Genomic DNA, 22,007 nt, shown 5'->3' on the forward strand with positions numbered 1-22,007 from the left:
CACCTGGGACTAACTGGTTTGGAGAAATGCGCTCCTAAGAAAATAGATTCTTCTCCCAAGAAAATGATTCCTTGACAAAAGTAATTTTTTTTCGCAGTGTAAACCTGAATCAAGAATAAAATATATTTGATTCAAGTATATTACTCGTGATTCGAGGATATAGAGGAGGGTGCAAACAATTTGCGAATTTTTTTTTTTTAATTCATATTTTTGACAATTGCTTCATTGAGCATTATGGAGACATGATAAATTCGTATACACTGGTAAAAATTTTCGTCTGAATTTTCCGTGTTAAGTCCCGGTAACTTTGATCATGCTTAATTTCTACTGAAATTTCAGAAAATCTGGTCATTAAAAAATCAAATATTCTATTGATTTTCTGTTCCAATAGTGTGAAAATCAGTAAAATACTGGATTTTCCATGTCAACTGGAACGAGAGGTGTAACAACTTTGCTGTTTTTTCTCAATCAACAATAATAATAACTATTTCATGAAAATTCGAAAAAAACAGGAAAATTCAGGGAAAAATTGGAAATTCATGTTATTTTGTTTCTGAATGTTCATGTTCCGTTGAAAATTGAATCAAGTTACGAAATTTCCGTCTCACTTGCACTGAAAACTCATGAATTTCCTTAAATTCTACGTAAAACTTGAAATTTCATAATCATTTTTCCTCTAAATCGAATTCAATGTCACTCTCATGAGAATTACTACAATATTTTCTACGACATTTCGAAAAATTTCCAACAGTCCAGGATGGACTAAAATGGGCGCTCAAAAAACTTTCAAAAAATTTTCAATAATCGAATTTTTAATAATTGGTTCTTGGCAAAATCCACAACCGAAAAATTATTCAAGAGTAGCGTAAAACGGACACCCGAAAAGTTGGTCCTATTCAACTTTTAATTAAGAAAATTTTCAACGGATATTTTCCAACAGAATCGTGTCGATATTTTTTATAGAGAAAAATTACAGTTGGAAGAGATATAAACAAATAAACTCCAGCTCTATTAAATTTTGCATTGAAGTTTGAAATATAGAGTAGCTTTGGATTTCCTGTTTTACTATTGAAATAAATTGGAAATATTAATTGCAATTATTAATGAAATTACTAATTTTCTTCAATGGACAATAGCTCTCCCTATTCAACTAATCTTTTGTCCATTTGCAAAATTTGTAAGATGGCTACTTTCCTACTCACATAAAAATCGCCATAAAACAATGGGGGGAGGGGAGCATAAATGAGCAAAGAAAAATTTGGTTTACCACCTCCCACAACAAAATTCAAAAATGAGTTTTTTTTTCAATTTAAAATTTGACTGAATATTACTTTTGTTTCTCTCCATTCTTCGTTTTTATTGCGACCTATTTATTATTAAACACGCGCTTGATTGATACCCATGCGCATTTCAATATTTTCAACCTCACAAGACGTAAAACTACCCGTGAGTTAATGTTCATTCCTCAATATTCAGGAATAAAAATTGATGATGGATGAATAGATGAATAGGTGAATCATGTAGTCTGGAGGGCGTCATTGAGAATTTTATTGATGATTATCCAATTTCAATGTTGTGGCCTTCAAATCTATTTGCAATGGGATTTTTCATTGAATTTTTATTTGAATTGCTGTGATGAGTTTGAGTAAAATTGCATTTGAACCTCTCGTAATAAGGGTTTTTAAAGGAATGAATGTTGGATGGAGAGTAAGTCCATTTTTATCGTCGTCTTCAAATCTTTTAGTATTGATCTTGACAATCGAAAGAGATGTATAAGAGATTTTCGACATGATAAGGCAAATAAATACATTAACATGATAACAAAATTAAAGGTTTGGGATAATGAAATTTGGATTAAAATATTTTAATACATTCATCAGTTGTGTAACTAATAAATAGGAAAATAAATAGGACTCCAGTCAAATCACCAGAATAATGATTGTATCAACACGGCAATACTCCTGAGTTAACAATCAAACTCATTGAAGTAATTTACGACTTTTTCATCACCTGTGCATAAGGAGAAATTTTACTTTACTTTTAAATTTTACATTGATTTAAAAAATATTCCATTATTCACATGAAAATTGCAATTTCAAGAACAATATTTCTCTTCTGAAATGAAAATTTAACCTTGCGTTGATGCATAAATTAATGACACAATCGTCACAATTTCTTCTGTCGGTGACGATAATGCCGGCTGAATAGACCATTCGATCATGATCCGATTGAATTACAAAGCGAAGTCGGGCGATTTCAATGTAACACTAAAGTTTAATGACGTTACTCCCATTTTTTCATTGAATAATCTGTCCTCCAAGTGGTGGTAATTTCGTTATTGAAAAATCGAATTAATTAGAATCGGAATCATGTCGAACTGACAATCAAATCGAGGAATTATCATCGTTATCTTCAAGGATCGTTTGGCTTAATCCGAGAGATCCGCCGGAGGCTCAAGCAAGAGTAGACTAACAAAAAGTGCAATAAGATGAAAATAATAAATGCAATGAAGAATCAAGTTGTGAAGTTTTCTTATCGTTCAATAGCTAGATGTGCAACATGATATTACGCGGAGAGAAGAATCTGTTGAAAATTTCCCTGGAATTTCAATAATTCAGTAAAATTGGCGTGTTAGGAATCTTCATGAAAAATCAGGTGATGAATTAAAAGATTGCGGTGAAAATTCGAACATGTAAAGTAAAAAAATTCACAAAAAATGGCTTCATTCGAACAAATTGAGAGCTATCAAAATTAGCAAAATTTTTCTTATCTTTAAAGGCATTACATCATTTTCACATTTTGGATTTCATTTCCTGCGAAAAAGAATCAAATTTCAAAAAATGTTTTTACAAGGATTTTTCTATCCCTATTAGACCCACAGGAATTGGTAGCTCAGGACTTTTATGGCAATTCTGATAAAAAATACGAAAAAGTCTAATGAAAATTCCACTATTGTAAGCAAAAAAAAAAATTGGAAGTATAGTGTCATTTTTTTCGAGTTGTTGCATTTTTTACTAACTTTCTGGCAAATATAACTGAATTGAATACACTATGTAATTACTAAAATTCGGGGGTGAATTGTAACAGATTTTTCATTGAAATTTTTCATGAAAATTTTGAAAATTTTGGAAATTTTGAAAAACACATTACATTATTATTTTATTATCAAAAAAGGTATTTATAAAAATTTCTCTGCCTCTCTTAGAACCACAGGAATTGGCATGTTAGGAATTTTTATTGAAATACCGGTAAAAATGCAAAAAGTCCACTGAAAATTCCACTATTATAAGTCAAAAAATTTTAAAAACGATAGTATGATTTTTCTTTGAGTTATTTCATTTTCTACTAGTCGTGATAAAGATTGCTAAGGGAAACACACTACCAAATTTCTCAAATTCAAAGGTGTTTTGTAAAAAATTGTTCATGAAGATGGATAATTGAAAATGCTTTCATGCAATCGAACTCAAAGATTTCCAAATCACCAGAAGTTGGCATTTTCAAAAAACATGACATCATTTTAACATTTTAGACTTCATTCCTTGTGAAAAATAATAAAATCCCAAAAAAGGTATTTATAAGAATTTCGCTATCTTCCTTAGAAAATGCTTAAAAAATGCAAAAAGTCCATCAAAAAATCCACTACATTGAGCAAAAACAATTTGTTATAATTTTTTTAGAGTTATTTCATTACCTACTAGAGTCGTGGTAAAAATTACTGAGAGGAATACACAATCCACCTGCTAAAATTCAGAGGTACTTTGTATTAAATTTTGATGTGTAATTGAAATCAATTTTATGCAATCGAATTCAGAGATTTCACCATCACCAAAAGTTTTCAAAAAACGTAACATAATTTTTACATTTTGGACTTTATTGCTTGTAAAGCACAATAAAATTTTTAAAAAACAGTCAAAAACTTATGGTGAAGTTCTAGGAGCCATGATTCAGGTCTGATTATAACGCAGGATTTTCCACTGGCATGAGAATGCATGAAATCATTCTCATTGCATGCGAGATTGGCCATTCGATAATCCTCGGGATTCTCCTTCCAGGCTAATTATGAATTGCAGGGAACAGTGATGTGCCCAGAATCATCAAGCAACTTATTAGATTCCACATTCGCCAATTTTACAATGTTGTCGCAAGAACGACGGATATCGGTGGATCGGGGGGGTAACGGTCGATGAGTGATTAATAAAGATGCGCGGGCACGTGTGTCACCGGATATGAGACTCAGCGTCTTCAGAATTTGAGCCTCTGTTAGTCTAACGTGAATTGAGACCTTCGATTCCAGGAGGAGAACGACATTTAGGCTATTTTATTGTGCGGTGAGAAAAAAAATTGCACAAAAATTACTAAACAAGTCAAGTAATCGTGGGGCGAACTTAATTTTCAGTACACGGAGAGAAATTTTTTAGAAAAATTCTAGTGCTAGCACGGGAAAAGAGGCGCAAAGTGACGGCTAGGAAAAAATTCCAGTTTTGACACTGGAAATTTTATTGGGGAAAACGTGAATTTTTCTCCGTACTTCTGTGAAAAATTTCACAGAAATCCTTAAAAATTTTACATTAATAGCACTGAAATTTTTTACAGCCGGTGGATTGACTTTTTCCAGTACTCGTACTAGAGTTTTTCTAGAAAATTTCTCTCCGTGTACTTTTTCACACTATATCGGGGAAAACAATCAGTCTAGAACTTATTGTGAAGTTCTACGAGGAATGATTCAGGTCTGATTATAACGAAGGATTTTCCACTGGCAGGAAAATGTGTGAAATCATTCTCATTGCACACTATTAGATTTTTTTTTAATTTCATGGAAGATATTACTAATAAATAATATAATAAATCATGATAGGAAAAAATGGTTATGAAATTTCTAGTTTTAAGTAGAATTCACGGAAATGTCACAACTTAATTGAATTGTCACAATTCAATTGTCACAGATTGTCACAACAAATTAAAAATCTGAATTTTTTAACACGTCATAAAAAACGATCGAAAGTTTTGAGATTAAGTTCTATTATTCATTTATGAGAAGGAAATGTTCAAAAAATAGATAATAATTACATATAAATTGAACAAACATTCTCTTTTACTTTAGTTGGATAATTCAAAAACTGGGAATTAATTATTTATTTCAACTAGTTGCAACATTTTCATTGAAATGTAAAAGTTTATTAATTTCCAACAAAGATATTATTCAGAGGAATGAAAAAATTTGAAATTGACAAATTCAAATAAATGATTTGATTCAAATCATTTACAGTTCCATTCAGATTTTCCATGAATTACTTTTCGTGACATTGAAAAAAATATTTATTCCCAACTTGTGATTGAAATATTAAATTTTGCACGAGTATAATTAAAACATATTTTTCATGCTACCCACTAATTTCAATTCTCAGATACCCATGCTTCCCAAATTTTCTCCTAATCCATAATAATTACCAACTTAATAACCATAACCGTCGTAATATCAAATTAGCCTCTAACGGAAAACAATCACTCTGAATTGATTTTTTGCCATGCACCGTGGCGTGATCCCAGACAATGTAACACCGGAAAAAAAATTAATTGACATCCAATTAAATGGAAAAAATAATTGGCAAAAAAATTGTGAGACGCGTGGCGAGAGACTCTAGCATGCAGACCGACAAACACACGGCACGCGCATGAATATGTAGGATGTCTGGGTGAAGAAAAGAAAAGAGAAACCGAAAAACAGCCAGAGGTAGAGTGATAGAGAGAGAGGGACGAAAAAAGGTGAGGAGTCCGGAGATGAAGGGAGGGAGGAAGAAAGTGGAGGCGGCTGTGTACATGAGGTGCATAGCAATCGCCGCCGCGTCATGCCAATAACATCGAGCCGATCGCCTAATGTCGAATCGATAAATTCAGACGCTGTGTGCCGGCTCGAGATAAAGTACTATTCTAGAGTTATTTCCCAGGTTATTTCTCCCTATTACAGGAGAATAATAATATGGATAGGAAAATAATTGGACACGGAGAAAAAAGTTGGAGAAAAATTGATGAACGAGTCAAGTTATCGCGGAGCGAACTCGATTTTCAGTACTTTTTCATCCCACACCATTAACCTTAGTCTGGTCACCAAACGCGTTCCTCCGACTTTAGTCACCTGCGCGGGGATTCCCCGCCGTATTATTTAGGCTTTAGCGTTGCCGAATTTACTCTGCACTGCCCGGGCGCGTTTAGCGAGTTTCCGGCAACGTCGCGTCATGTGTTATTTCATTTAACATGGGAAAAATAATTTATTTATTCGACATAATTTGTTTTCTTTAGGAATTTCGGGAAATATCTTGTTCTAAAAACGACTATAGTTTTTTAGACACTTCAATTGACAAAGTCAATTTTTTTGAATTTTTCCGGGTAGCAAGTCAATTGTAATTAAAGATAAACGATGCGCAGCGAGGTTTCCCCCATTGGGTGACCAATCCAGGGTTAAAAATTTTCGTCTGAATTTTCCAAGCCAAATTCCAGAAAATTTTATTGTGTTCAAGTTCCACTGAAATTTCAGGAAATCGTGTCATTGAAAAATCAAATATTCCATTCATTTTCTGTTCAAATGATCTGGAAATCAATGAAATAATTGATTTCTCGGTTCAATTATTCTATATGGAAATTCAGAAAAATCAGGTAAATTCAGGGAAAAATTGAAAATTTATGTCATTTTGTTTCTGAATATTCATGTTCCAATTAAAATTCAATCAAGTGAAATTTCCATCTCACTCCCACTCAAAACTCATGAATTTCCCTGAATTCTACTTGAAGCTTGAAATTTCTTAACAATTTTTTCCCTAAATCCGATTCAAAGTCACTCTCATGAGAGTTACTATAATATCTTGCATGGAATTTCCAAAAATTTCCAACAGTGTATATCGGGAAAAAAGTGCTAGACGAATAGTAATTTGTGCTGAAACAGGCAAATTTACCCTACATCCCATCAAAAATTAGCCCAACACCGCAAAAACGAATGTCTAATGTAATTAATGTCGTACCCTTGAGAAAATTATTGTGTAGCACCAGAAAAAATATGATGCTTCCAATAATTTTTCCGGTGCTAAACAATATTTTTTCTGGTGTAGTAGGACGATTTTTCTGGTGCTGCACAAGAATTTTTTTGATGCTACACAATAATTTTCCCAAGTGTGCAAATTGTGTCTCGTTGACGGTAGCAACATATGAATTTTTCTAAAAAAAATTTCTCAGTGTAGAATGTGATGAAAATTTCTAAAAACTGTCCGGGAAATTGCAGCCAAATTTTTTTGACAGCGTAATAAAGATCACAAAATATGAAACCTGCCCGAAAGATTTTATGAAAATTTGCACATCTCACATAGATTTAAGAATATTCACAAAAAAAATAATTTTGTCGTCGATTGAAATCATCCGCCTTTCGATTGTTAGCGATTGTTTTTCACTCGATAGTATCACCGCAATTTTCGTTTACGACTGTATAGATTCTACATTTTACACAGCCACTTACTTCCTATTACATCCGATAACCCGTGGAAAGCGTCTCCTTAAAAGCTACAGTCCATCTCCCGCAATCTGAAGTCTTCCTTTCTCCATATATAAACCAGAGATAGATTCAACATTTCCGCTTGTACGTCAGACAATTAATTTAATAATGCACGAACGAGGTGTGATAGTCGGTTCTACATTATACAAGGAACTTTCTTATTCCCATACGTGAAGAGAATTTCCTTGGATCAGTAGATTTTTCATTGTGATGGTGACTTGAACACGCAACTGTACTTATGTTTTTTTCATTTAGAAAAATCGGTTGAGATTATTTCGCCGGTGAAAAGCTCTCTTTAATATTTTCAATGAAGTGGATTTTCCATCATTATTCATACCAACTTCTTCCTCATTCCCCTCGGCTTATTATATCTCCTGGTCTTCACTAAAAAGAAATGAGGAGTTTCCAGTAACAGACTGCATTTCAGTGAAATTTCTCTGATTATTTTTTCCAATCGGATTTCAACCAATTAGAGCACAGTACAGTAGAGGCTTCGTATAAGATACTTCTCTATAAGATACCTCGCGCTCCGAACGCTCGCGGCCTACCTCCACTCTCGGCACTTTTATCGCCTCCCGAATGTTTAATTTCCATGGGCTTCTTATAAGATACCTATGGTCCCGGTCATTTTTCAACGGGAAGAGAGTACTTATAAGCATCAAACGGTGTTAAGGGTCAAACAGGAGGGACGAACGAAGTGATCATGAGTGTCTAATGACCTTAAGGGTGCCAAGTGAATTTGGCGATGGCCTTGAAAATTGACATTCACCAACAAAGTTATAATTTTTTAAATTAATAGTATTAGACAGATGGTGAACATCGGTGACAATTTTAAAATTTTAGAACTTATGGATATCGAGAAATTAAATAAACAAAATCACTGATAAAAAAATTAAATTGAACGTTTCAACCCCCTAGGAACTCAAGAATAATTTGAAAAAATTTAAAGATATGGGGAATGATGTGTTCAATGTGATGGCGACAAAAAACAATGGGGTGCCGGGGTGAATAAGAGAGATTCCACTCGGCTACTGTCCCTAAGGTATCTTATACGAAGCCTCTAGTGTACTTAGATATCCTTAAGAACCCAGGGTTGTTAATTTGAGTACCTAACGCTTCTTGATTCCAGCACTATGGTTCTGGATTGCGGTAGCATGGAAAAAAAACTTCGCTTTTTTCTCTCTGAAAAATGAATCCATCGAATTTTGACTGAATTTATGTGCTATCAACTTACCGAGCATCTTGCTGAGATCGGCATTGTGGAGATCAGGATTTTCATCGGCCAATTTCTTTCGCTCGACCTTTGCCCACACCATGAAGGCATTCATGGGCCGCCTGATCCGTTGTTCCTTGAGGCTTCGCTGTGCCGAGTTGCCGGGATGACACATCTTTACGCCACCAGGAATCGATGAGAGACTCTGCTGATAGTCCAGTGACGGGCCTGATGCTAACCAGGACATGTCTTCTAGTCTCTGCTGTGCAGGACTGTTCAACATACCTGGTATCTGACGATAGGAAATATCTTTTATCAAGAATTCTGGGGATATCTAGTTCTTTCAGTATTCGATAATAGTTACTCAGTGTAGTTACTCAGTACTATGTTTACACGATTTAATTTCACATCTTCTTGTTGAAAACTTTTAAACGAAATCAATGGAGTGAGTGAAGCAGTGGTACACTCTTCGAAATTAGTTTAATTTCCAGTAACGTTTGCAATTAAATTCTCAATGTTGTGGAATTTAATTCAAATTAAGATTACATCATTCATGAAAGGTCCCATTCATCTTGAAAATGCAACGAAATTCAGTTTTTCAGGGTGAGCTATCATTGATATTTCAAGGACAGCTTGAATTTTAGACCTCATTATGAAAATTGAATATTAAATTCAATTGAATTGTCAATAAATTGAGAACTCCGTAAAATAATGGCCTGAATTTTTATTATTTTCAATCATCTTCGTTGTGATGTGAAGCGGGAAATTAGAAATTCATTGAATATCTAAAGAAGCTATGTGATTTTTCAGGAACAAAATGGGGATAAATTTCGTGTAAATTTAGTTTAGCAAAATATTTCAGTTTTTTAAATTTGAAATTTCATGAACCATTGACTTATTATTTTCAGGTAAGTCAGATGTACATGAAATATACACAAACTCATTGCGTTGAACACAAGTCATTATCACATCATTGTCTATTTCTGCATTTCTGCAATGTTTGAGAATACAAGGGAATCGTTCATTAGATTGTTATGTATTCATTCATTTTTTTGTTTCTCGTTGTAAATTTGTATAATTGTAAGGTGATTTGAATGAATTCAATCTTCTTTTCCTCTAATTATAACAAAAACAAACGAAAATGATTTTTGACGAATCGAGAAATTAGACGAACTATGTGTTCGATGAATAGAACCACTAGCTGAATCAGATTTATTTGAAAATAATTTTTAGTGACATTATCATTAATTTTCACAGCCATTGTCACTATTTTTCAGTTGCAATACCCCGAAGCCCCGATAGCTTCGTTATGTAGTAACGAGAGGAATGATTTTTCTGCAAAACTCATCCCGATCGCTGATGCGCAGGAAAACTTGAGGGAAATATCCGATGCATTTGGAAGGTCGAGGGGTATTCGAAGAAGAATTTCCTTCCTCCTGGATTCAACCAATCAATGTACAGTGGTCGAGGTCACAGAAGTAAAAAAAAATGGTTAATCTTGTCATTAATTTTTCATAAAGAATTCTGGCCAAATCGACTCATTTTGAATGACTTTATCTTGAACGAAATGAACACAACTTCACACAAGCTTTTTTTCTAAATTGAAATGTACTGCGCTTTAATCGGGCGAACCAAGGAGGAAGGAAATGAAAACAAAATTGTTCTATGAATAATAAACGAATCTCAAACTCACCGGAATAATTTGAGCATCCAGAGGTAGTCCACTTTCATTTCCATCGATATTCGAATCAATATCGAATCCCCGTGAGGTTGGCGTCCCGTACAGGGAGGAATGAAGAGCCAGAAGACCCGGAGAACTCCCATAACTGACCGGCGTTGTCACCTCAGACCTGTCATAATTGTCCAACATCCTGCAAACAATAAAACGAATTCCCAATCAAATAAAATGACTAAACAAATCAGAATCCCATCCACCAAACTGACAGTTATGTGGATCCCCTCCCATTGCGGCATTAAGGGCAACGAAGAGGTTGACAAGTTGGCTGGGAATGCGACAGAGGACTCATCAGATCAATTCAGAGTTCCTTATACGGATTTCCGGAAAAGCTTTGAAACCGATGAGCGTAATCACCCAACAAATAAAATACTAGCACATTCGAAAACTGACAAGAAAAAAAAGGAGTACAATATTTTGAACTCTACTTCGGAGTCGACAAAACCCTGGTACAAAATCTCTACTATGGAGTCGACAAAACCCTGGTACGAAAACTGCAAACTTCCGAGAGAGGCTATCGTTACTGTTAACCGCGTTAGAGCTAGCCATTGCCACCTTGCCGCCTCCTTGAAAAGGATTGATATAGTGGTTACAGTACTTTTTATCACGGACAAAAATATCACGACAAAAAAATCACGTCAAAAATATCACTGATAAGAATATCACAGCTGAAACATCACAAACAACAATATCACAAACGAATGGAACTCAGAAGAATGAAGGTCAGAAAGGAAGAAAGGCAGCCAAGAGTAAACAATAACAACCCAACAATCAATATCTCGCTCACCAACTTGAGTTTTCATGGAAATAATAGGTATTTCCTGAGTTATCTGATTGATACGTGAGGGGAAAGACCCGTTGGAATTAGAATTCAATTTTTATACAACGAGGAGGCTTAAAGGATTATTTATGATCATTTGGACTGTGATATTTTTGTTTGTGATCATTTGGCTGTGATCTTTTTGTTCGTGATATTTTTGATTGTGATATTTTTTCCGTGATTATTTTGATTGTGATAAAAAGGCCGTGATCGATTGGCCGGTCACCGATATAGTCGATGACGCAAGTTGCTCATGTGGAGCAGAAAACCAAGACTTCGAGCACGTATTATGGCAATGCCCAAAATTTGAACGCGAGAGAATCAAATTGTTAGGCAGACTGAAAAAATCTAGTCGCTCTCCTCCCTACACTACAAAAAAGTTCTTAGATGGAGATAACCACAAATATATCGAAGAAATCTGTAAATACCTAAAAGAATGTAAATTGCAAGTATAAATAAGTTGTGTAAATAGATATCCGGTGTAACGGCGGTGTAAATAACTCGGCATAAGAGTTCCATCACTATAAATGATAAATAAAAAAAAAACAAATCAGAAATTACTTTAAATATTAATCTCAACAGAGATGAGAGGAATATTTAATACTAAATATTGTATTCTCCTCAACAAAAATGTTCTACAAAGTATTGCACAATTTATTTCACAATTTATTTCAATACTTCCTACAAATGATTTCAGTCCGACGCTTCAAAGAAAGAGAAAACCACAGCAGCAACGAACGAAACGAGAATACAGCATCTTCCCAGAGAGAGACATCGTCCTCGGGTTTCAGCGGAAGAAAGACGATTGATCTATCAACCCGATTGACAAAAGTAAAAAGAATTGATCGACATGAATGAACCATTCAAGGCCACCGCAGCTGAATTCTCACGGATGTCCTTAAACCCATTATATGGAAAAATCAGTGAATACGTATCAACATCTGTCATCGCCCGGTTACTTTTGAATTTCCAATTTATCTAGATCATTAGCATGATCAGATTACTAATGCAACATCCAGACGAGTTGAATGCAACACAATCGAAACAATTATGGTTCGGAATGGGATAATTTTTTAGACGGCCGAGAGAACAAATTTAGTAACATTTAGGATTGTTAATATGTCGTTATTTGGATTAATTAAATTATTCATTTCATACAGTTAAAATATTTGTATCATTAAAATTAACACAGAAGTTTATTAATTTATAACAAAAATAATGCTGAAATGGCGAGAAAAATCATAAATAAAACTTTTACTTGAATTAAATGACATTTCTCTGGATGTCGATCTGTCTCACATTTGAACATAATAAAATTCGGCGCTCATTCGCTTATTTAGATCATTCGCATGATTAGATTATTAATCTAACATCCAGACCAGTTGAATGCAACAGAAAACAATTTCGGCCGAAGTGACAGTCTTTTTATTATCTATAGAGAGGAATCATTTTTTTAAATCAAATAATCTTCATTTTAATTTCCGTTCTTATTCACATTAATTCAATATTTTTTTCAATATAAAAAAGTGTTTTATTGTTCTAAATGAAGAGTTTATTAGTTCGGAATGGAACAGTTTTTTAGACGGCCAAGAGACCAAATTTATTCATTTTTTTGAAATTTCATGGAAGATATTATAGTGAATCTCATGAGAGTGACATTGAATCGGATATAGGGAAAAAATATTTATGAAATTTCAAGTTTTAAGTTGAATTCAGGGAAATTCATGAGTTGTCCGTGGTAATCAGATGAAAATTTCACAGCTTGATTGAATTGTCAATAGAACATGAATATTCAAAAACAAAATGACATGAATTTTCAATTTTTCTCTGAATTTTCACAAAATAATGGAACTGAAAAATCAAGTACTTTATTGATTGCCAGATCATTTGAACAGAAAATCAATGAAATATTTCATTTTTCAATGACAAGATTTCCTGAAATTTCAGTGAAACTTAATCACGATAAAAATTTCCGAAATTTAGCACAGAAAATTCAGACGAAAATTTTTAACAGTGAATTAAAACATTGTCATCATTGAAATTAATACCGAAGTTTACTAATTACCAACCAAAATATTGTTGACATGAATAGACAAATCTCAAATAAATACTTTTATTTGAATTAAATGCGTTATTTCTTTGGAGGTCGATCTGTCTCACATCTGAGCACAATAAAATTCGCACAGTGATGTGGTCTATATAAAAGCCATTGTGTTGGCAAGAGGGACAGACTGAGGTGGATGCTGATGGGAACAAAAACGTTCTGGTATTTTCATTCAATAAAATCCAGTGCTCACTCGGCCAGGCTAAAAACAATCTTCTCTCCTTCACCTCTTTAACTTCTGTTCTCATGTGTTCTTATACTTCCTTCTTGTTTCACTTCTGGTGTTTTCATTGAGGCATCGCGGTGGTCGTGATTCGACGCGTGGCACGTCTGAGATAGTCTGGACGAGATTGTGGATTAGGATGACAAAAGGACGGACTGAGAGGTCTCTGTTGACTCGGCTGATACACAACTGATCTCTCGATTGAAATAAAACGATTTCGCTTTCGTTGTTCGGGTAGCTTTCGTACTGTGTTGTATTGCGATGAGGGACAGAACGACCTAATATTAGAAGATTAATTTCTTGAACCAAATCGGTTCCTTGGAGACCAGAAATGTCAGGCCATGTACGATTCCGGTGACACGCATGAAAAAGTTTAATAGAAAACCTAGCGAATTCGCTAGAAAATTCTATTGGAATTCTATAGGAATGCTATGGGATTTCTATAGGATTTCTATTGGAATTCTATTGAAAAATTCCATTTCTTTTTGCGCCGATTTTATTGGATATTTAATAAGAAGCAGTTAATAGTTTTCGAATTTCTGTTTAAATTTTTCTGTTAGATTTTTTTTATTAGAATTATTGGGCACAATTTTTCGAAGTTTTTTCCACTGGATTTTGTTTTATTTTGCAGTGCACAATCTGAGTAGAAAAAACTTAGAGAACTGATGCCCAAACATTCTTATAGAAAAAATCTCAAGAGTTGACAATCAGACGAGAGGGTTTTCTGTGTTCACACAGAAATTTGAAATCTATTGATTTTTTTTCTCGAATATCCAATAGAATCAGCGCAAAAAACAAATAGAATATTCCAATAGAATTCCAATAGAAATCCTATAGAAACCACATCAAATTCCTATAGAATTCCAACAGAAGTTTTGATTTTGGAGGCATAATAAGTCGGGAAGTTTCTGTAAGATTTTACTTATTCGGGAAAAATTACGTGACAATTTCGTACTTCGTTCGGTGATGAATCTGAAAATTCACTGAACATTTTAGATTTCTTCTCTTCCATTCCTATAAAAATTCCCGGAGAACGATTCCCCATTGCGGATTACGTGAATTATTCCGTAATTTTTACTGAATATGTCTCTCCGTGCGTTCGAGTCCACATAGACACGGCGGGGAATCCCTGCGGACGTGACTAACTCTCAACTTCACCCATGGTTATCAAAATAAGATTCATACAGACTGCCCCACTCAGCCAAGTCATTACTGCACCTCTCTCCCTCAAGCCGATTAATTTGTCAGCAAAATTGCGACAGGTATTGAAATTCATAAAATCAATTTGAAGAAATTCTTAAGCAAATGAGCCCTGAATTTATGCACATGCGGCTGAGCTCCATTGAATAATATATACATATTTTTTTAAGTCATCAATTTCATTGTTTGGAATGATTCATTGAAACGTGCTCGGAAGCAATAAAAGACTTTCTAAAGTATTTTAAAATCATTTTTCACGAATAAAACAAGTCAATAATATTGACAGCTCAACTACCACCACAAATTAACGTCTGATTGTCAATTGCACAGAGGCCACGGGGGTGTCTCCCTGGCAGAATGAATTATCCTGTCACCATCAAAGTCCGAATAAATTCTTATAAATTTTTCTGCAACTCCTTCACGCGCTAACTCTGTCTATCCAGCCGCACATTAAATCTCACCGAGTATACGCAGAGGCGTATGGATTACATTGTTAATAATATGTATACAAATAAGTGTTGCATGGTACACACCCTTTGCATACACTCTCGGCGGTGGAATATACCTAGTGCTGGGTATTGAGACCCGTCTGCAGGAACTGTAATTTTATAGGCCCCTGATTAAACTTTTAAATCGAATGACCAACGCGGTTCAGTTGGTAAGCGGAAGTGACGACCCCGGCCGCTCACCTCTGCACTACTAACGCTCCAACGCCGACAACCGGGGGATATGATGGGTTTCACGAGGCACTTTTATGTGAGACTTTAGTTTTTTTTTTCTACCTTTTTTCATCGTCTTGTTGCCATTCGGGGCAATGTGCATCCCTCCGAAAACCTGTTAGTTTTCGACGATTATTTTCACGCACCGTGACGAACTAATCGCTGACTTCTCTTGGAGTCATGGGACGTGAAAATTTGAGATTCGGGAGGTGGACTTCTTCGGGGGACTCTGACGTCACGTGAAGCCGGTGATAATGTCTTACTTTTTTTAGAGTATGGAGAGTAGGGTAAACATCATTTTCAATTCAATTCAATAATCAATCAATTCAAGTCAATTCTGAACAATTAATTCAATTCTGGGTCAATTTCTGGACGATTTCAACTTTGCATTGAATATTCCATAAGTGAAATGAAAATTGTACTGATTATTTCACGTTTCAATAATATTAATCGTGTATAATCATGTGATCAATTATTTTTTCCTATTGATTGAGATTTTATACATAAAAAAATGACCCAGTCGTCCGGAAATGAGGGGTTTCGGCCGCATTCAACTACTTCTTAATTTAATTATTCTAAGAACACGTTCGGTAAAATGTTACTTCTATTCGTCACCATGACCTTCAGATGGGTGCATGAAAAAAATAGCGGTGTGAGAAATTTTACTGTACAGAAGGATAATTTTTGCATCGGTAGATGTGATTTTTTTTTACCGAACAAATCAGTAGCGAAGCGGTCAAATGGTATGAGTCAATTTAGTCTTTAGTTGAATTTTCCAGAAATATTTCCGAATTCAATTTAATTTTCCTAATAACCTTTTTTGTAGACCGAATCGAGTGCTACGAAAAAGGTTATGAGAAAAATTTTGCTATTTTCCTTAGATTTCAAGATATTTATTGACAACTGGCCAATAGCCAAAATTGACTTAAACCGTTTGACCACTTCGCTATTGAAATAGTAAAATATCATCCAGGTATTTTTTCATTGAATTACATTTCACTCCATGATTACCTTCCGTACAGTAAATTTTGCCATGATTTTCTAGGTAATTTTTATCCAGCTAGTCTCCCCGTGTGAAAATTCTACGTAATTTGGTCCTGAATATTCATGTTTTTATTGAAAATTCAGGTAAGTTAGGGAATTCTCGCCTTTTCGGATGTTGACAAATTTGATATCTCATTCAGTTTTCAGTGAAATTTGGAGCTTCATGATTTTTCACCTCTTAAATTGTGTTCAATGTCGCTCTCCTGAGAATTAATAATAAACTACTAATTTAGAAGTGAACGAAATCCCAATTTTTCGGTTCTTATAACAACGAAAATGATTGCAAATTGTGAAAATTTCAACAGCTATTGTTTGGCTTTTTCAATCTATTGGGAATTCAATTGAACTTTACGATCAATTTTCACACTGAATTATAAAATTGAAGTTGTCATTAAAATATAAACGATTTACCATAGCACAAAACTTATATCTAATTATATCTGATTTGTATCGAACCAATGATCTATTCTATGAACTATATAATTCGTAAATCCTTGAGGCTATGAAAAAGTATCAAAATTGGCTCTGAACTGGAATACAATGAATGAAAGTAAAAAAAAAACATTCTTCATTTAAAAAATTCGAAAATTTGACATTTAAAGTAGATCGCTAATATATCTCCTTCATAATAAATCTTTAAAGCTTGGAGTACGAATAAAAATTGAATTGTGGTTGAAATAAAATTAATGAAAGCAAAGAGCAATCATCACAATTTTGGAATCATTGATTAAAAAAATTAAAATAGAATTAAAATGAAGTCATATTACATCATCTGAGCAGTTGGTCAGGTGGCCCCACCCTGTCTTACACAATTACAGAAACAGCCAGAAGAAAAGTTCTGACTGCGAGTAGCCAAGGTAATACGTTTGATCGTTAGATTAATGGTTTCCGTCAGAATCTTTCATACTTCAGGCTGTATTTGAATAATATCCAACTTTTCGGGGGCTGAATATGAGTTGAGATCGTTCTGACGATGGGAATTCATGAACCTTCTAACACTTCAATTTAATCTGAATACTTTTCCGCTATCCCGAGTTAAACGCCCCTTTCGTTATGTATCAATTCTCACCCATGCCCATTGTTTTCGGTTTATTACGGAATCTGCAGTGCGCACTATGCCGTTACTATTTCAACGCCCCTGGATAAATTACTGCAATTGTAGTATTTCTTGCTTCTCTTGGGATTTTTTTTCTCACATGTCTGTGAGGAACTGTCAACTACGATACAAATCGTTTCGTAAATTACATTTTTCATGCCAACTGAATTATTTTTTCAACCGCCTCCTTTCATTTTAACATTTCTCCTATTTTTCCAGGCCATTTCGCGGTTCGCGGCAATTTTACTCAAACAAACTATTAAGGGGGAAAACTACTGAAATTTGAAAGTCCTGCAATAAACAACTGGCCTCCGTGAAATTTTTCTCACATGTGTAGTTGCTAAAAAAATATGTTTTAACCCATCTAGGTCCATTCAATATAGAGAAAAATTTCAAAAAACCGAAAAAATGAATCAAATTTGGGGATACAAACGTCTTAAAAAGGTAGAAAGCAGAAAACCAATTGCTGAACAAACAAAAAAACAATATTTCAATTACAAATTTTCAATCTATTTCGACCATTTTTGTGGTCTAAATATTTTTTTAATAACTTTTCTATTTTGTCCCACATATTTCAAGCCTTCTTTTATGTTTCTAGCTTGACTTTTGGATAATTGGAAAATAATTAATGAGGATAGAAAAAGTGACAACGTCGTGCCGTTCGAGGTACGAGGTATGTTCCTCCCCATAACGAGATGGATCATCAAAACTCCATTCGTATTTGCCGCGCTTATTCCTCCACGATTTCTAACCTCGACGTTGTCGCTATTCCAAGTTCCGCCAGCAGAATTCCGATTTTTCATGAGTTTTTTAATTACCCCTTCTACACAATTCTGCTAGGTCGCTTGGATTATTTTTTTTATGTTCCTCCCTAAAAGCTCTACTCAAGAGCGAAATTTCAGGAAAATGGCGACTTTTTTTCTATTTTTAATATTTTTATTTGTGAAATCCCATAAGAGCTCGTGTTAAAATGCATTTTTTAGAAAAATTTCTGTGTTTCGCCCATTCTCCTAGGCTATCTGGGATTTTGCATAGGGGTTTTGAAAAAATCAAAGAATGTATTTTAAAAAATCATCAATTTCTTGTCTTTTTTTTCGACCGCCCCTGGCCACGCCATAAATACCTTAATTTCCGGCATTAGTTTTTCAACTGCTGTTGCTACTTAAAATTCGAAGAAATTCTAACCGTGTGCTAAGAAAAAAATCGAAATGGTAAACAGCCTCAAATGTCCTCCAACGAATGCGACTTTTTTTAAAATTCTAATATTTTTTATGTCATTAGGCCCGATAAACCGCGATTCTAACCTCGCTTTGCTCGGTTAAATCGCGGTTTTCGGACCCAACGACATAAAATATCATATGTCACACGGCGATAAAAGCACTCGCCTTCGGCTCGGATTATAAAGCCACATTCGCCAGATAATGCGTTTATCGCCTGATGACATAATCTACTATTTCCGAATTCCCATAAGAGCTCGTGTTAAAATGCATTTTTTAGAAGAAATCCTGTGTTTCGCCCATTTTCCTAGACAATCTGGGATTTTGCATAGGGATTTTGACAAAATCAAAGAATGTACTCTTAAAAATTATCAAGTTCTTGACTTTTTTTTTGACCCCCCTCACAACGCCATAAATACCTCAATTTCCGGCATTATTTTTTCAACTGCGGTTGCTCCTTAAATTTCAAATAAATTGTAACCATGTGTTAGAAAAAAAAATCGAAATTGTAAACAGCCTCAAATATCCTCCATCGATTGTGGCTTTTTTTCAATTTCTAATATTTTTTTCCGAATTCCCGTAAGAGCGCGTGTTAAAATGCATTTTTTAGAAGAAATCCTGTGTTTTGCCCATCCTCCTAAGCAATCTGTGATTTTGCATAGGGGTTTTGAAAAAATCAATGAATGTATAAAAAAATGATAAATTTCTTGACTTTTTTTGACCCCTCTGACCACGCCATAAGTACCTTAATTTCCGGCATTAGTTTTTAAACTGCAATTGCTACTTGAATTTCAAAGAAATTCTAACCATGTGTTAAGAAAAAAAAATCGAAATGGTAAACAGCCTCAAATGTCCTCCATCGAATGCAATATTATTCACGTGCGATAATTAGCGAATAATTGTTGGACGAAATTAATTTTTTCTCCCAATGCGGATTCGTCGCATGCGGTGAAGCACAAAGGATTACCCTGCCAAATTATTTGGTTTCATTTGGGTAATGTGAAAGGTAGATAAATGTCACCTGATGTTGGGGGCTTTTTGGAATGCGATTCCGGTGAAATTTTTTCGTTTGAAGCATCACGAAACCGCATGCAAAATTACGGGTGACGTATTGGTGTTTATATTCAGGGTGAAGAGGGAATAAAAAATGATGATGAAGCGTTCAAAGAAAATTGGGACGCGGAGAAGAAAGGAATCGAGACTTTAAAACAGTTTGTGTTTATGGGATTTGCATATGGGTTTTCAATGACGAAGACGGGGTAATTCCTCGCCCGACACCGCATGCCATTCAATATGCATAAGTTTCGGGCGTACTTTGAGTGTGTCACATCGGGGAAATGGAATGACTATAAAATTTTGATGGGAGGAACATGTTTGGAGGATGCAAATCATTTTGGGGGATTGTTTTAAATTGTGGTGGAGATTTTTGGATGTTAATGGTCATGAATTTTATGCTGTGCAGATATAAGACCCATGTGAACCCAGAAGAATACCGCGTGTAAATCAAATGAAATTAATTGGAAATTCCTCGATTCACAGAGAAAAATAGTATTTTCATCACGTTGTGCGAAAAAGTAACTTTTCAGGCACGCAAAGCGTGATGAAAAATATGTGATGAAAAATATCGTTCGATACTCATGGAAAAAGTGTTTTTTGGCTCGTGGGATTATATCACTCGCCTTCGGCTCGTGCTAGAAACCTCCCACGAGCCAAATAGTATATTTCTAACCTAGGGAGGTAAAATAAAGGACCCTTGCCCACGTGCTTATCAACCTCGCCTTCGGCTCGGCTGATACCTTCCGTGGTTAGAACGCGATTTTTCTGTTCCGGCGTAGGAGCAAAGTCAGATTTCGAGGGAGGGAAATGTCCCTTTGCTCCCGCCGGAACAGAAAAAACAATTTTTCCACGAGTATCGAACGATATTTTTCATCACAATGTGTAGAAAAGGGACGTTTTCCTAAAAAGTTATTTTTTCGCACAGCGTGATGAAAAATATTTTTCATCACGCTGTGACGAAAAGTGAACTTTTCGGCACGCTCCGCGTGCCTAAAAGTCCAATTTCCGCCACATTGTGATCAAAAATGTTATTCGTAACTCGTGAAAAAATGTTTTTTAGCTCGTGGGATTATATCCCACTCGCCTTCGGCACGTGATATAAACCTCCCACTCGCCAAAAAACACTTTTTTGCACTCGTTACGAAATATACTAGTTCGACACATGTGAGACCGGAATTTTCAGCTCGTGTGATCGGCAGCGCTCGGGTTCGCCTCGGGCCGCACACTTCACACTCATGAGAATTCCGCCTCACTCGTATCGAAATATACCACAGTAGAGGCTTCGTATAAGATACCTTGGGGACAGTAGGAGAATGGAATTCTGGGAACCTCTATGCCCCCACTACGCGCTCCCATAGAGAGGAGAAAAATAGAGATCAGCGGGTTTCAAATGAAATACCTCGCTCGTTGCGCTCGAATTCAATGAAATTTTCATTTTTACTGAATGAATATCGATAACTAATCAATTTATATATATTTAATGTTTTGAATTCGTATCGCCCGCGTTTCCTTTTCTCTCTAAACATAACCCCGCGTGATAGAATGGCAGCTGATGTTGGGGGATTGTTGGTGGACTCGAGAATAATCACAGACGAAAAATTATGATTTTTCGATGCGAAAAGTGAAAAAAAAATCGATGTATATTTCCATTACTTGAAAAAAGTGGTGTGACCCCCCCCCCTTAAGGTCATTAGACCCTCATGATCACTTAGCTGGTCCCTCCCGTTTGACCCTTAACACCGTTTGATCCTTATAACTACTCTCTTCCCGTTGAAGAATGACCGGGGCCATAGGTATCTTATAAGAAGCCCACGGAACATAAACATTCGGGAGTCGATAAAAGTGCCGAGAGTGGGGGTAGGCCTCGAGCGATCGGAGCACGAAGTAGCTTATAGAGAGGTATCTTATACGAAGCCTCTACTGTATTTTGAAACACGTGCTTGGAAATAGTATTTTTCCGGCCTGTTGCGATGGGGTTTTTTACTCGTGTGGTGTTGGCCTCCGAGCCGTAGGCGAAGACTGGCCAACCACACGAGTAAAAAA

General features: G+C 35.2%; 1 protein-coding gene across 1 annotated transcript in view; it reads right to left on the bottom strand.

Moving 5' to 3' along the window:
* Positions 1 to 22,007, bottom strand: part of LOC107038812 (putative transcription factor SOX-15) — a 67,300-nt gene that overhangs the window by 27,922 nt on the left and 17,371 nt on the right. The window contains exons 3-4 of the mRNA XM_015258099.1: positions 10,444 to 10,621; positions 8,772 to 9,042 (exon numbers count right to left, since the gene is read on the bottom strand). Of these exons, the coding sequence (XP_015113585.1) occupies positions 8,772 to 9,042; positions 10,444 to 10,621 (449 nt within the window). The remainder of the gene's footprint in view (positions 1 to 8,771; positions 9,043 to 10,443; positions 10,622 to 22,007) is intronic.

Source organism: Diachasma alloeum, unplaced genomic scaffold, assembly GCF_001412515.2.
Source record: "Diachasma alloeum isolate Michigan unplaced genomic scaffold, Dall2.0 Dall_scaffold_00288, whole genome shotgun sequence".
NCBI lineage: Eukaryota > Metazoa > Arthropoda > Insecta > Hymenoptera > Braconidae > Diachasma > Diachasma alloeum.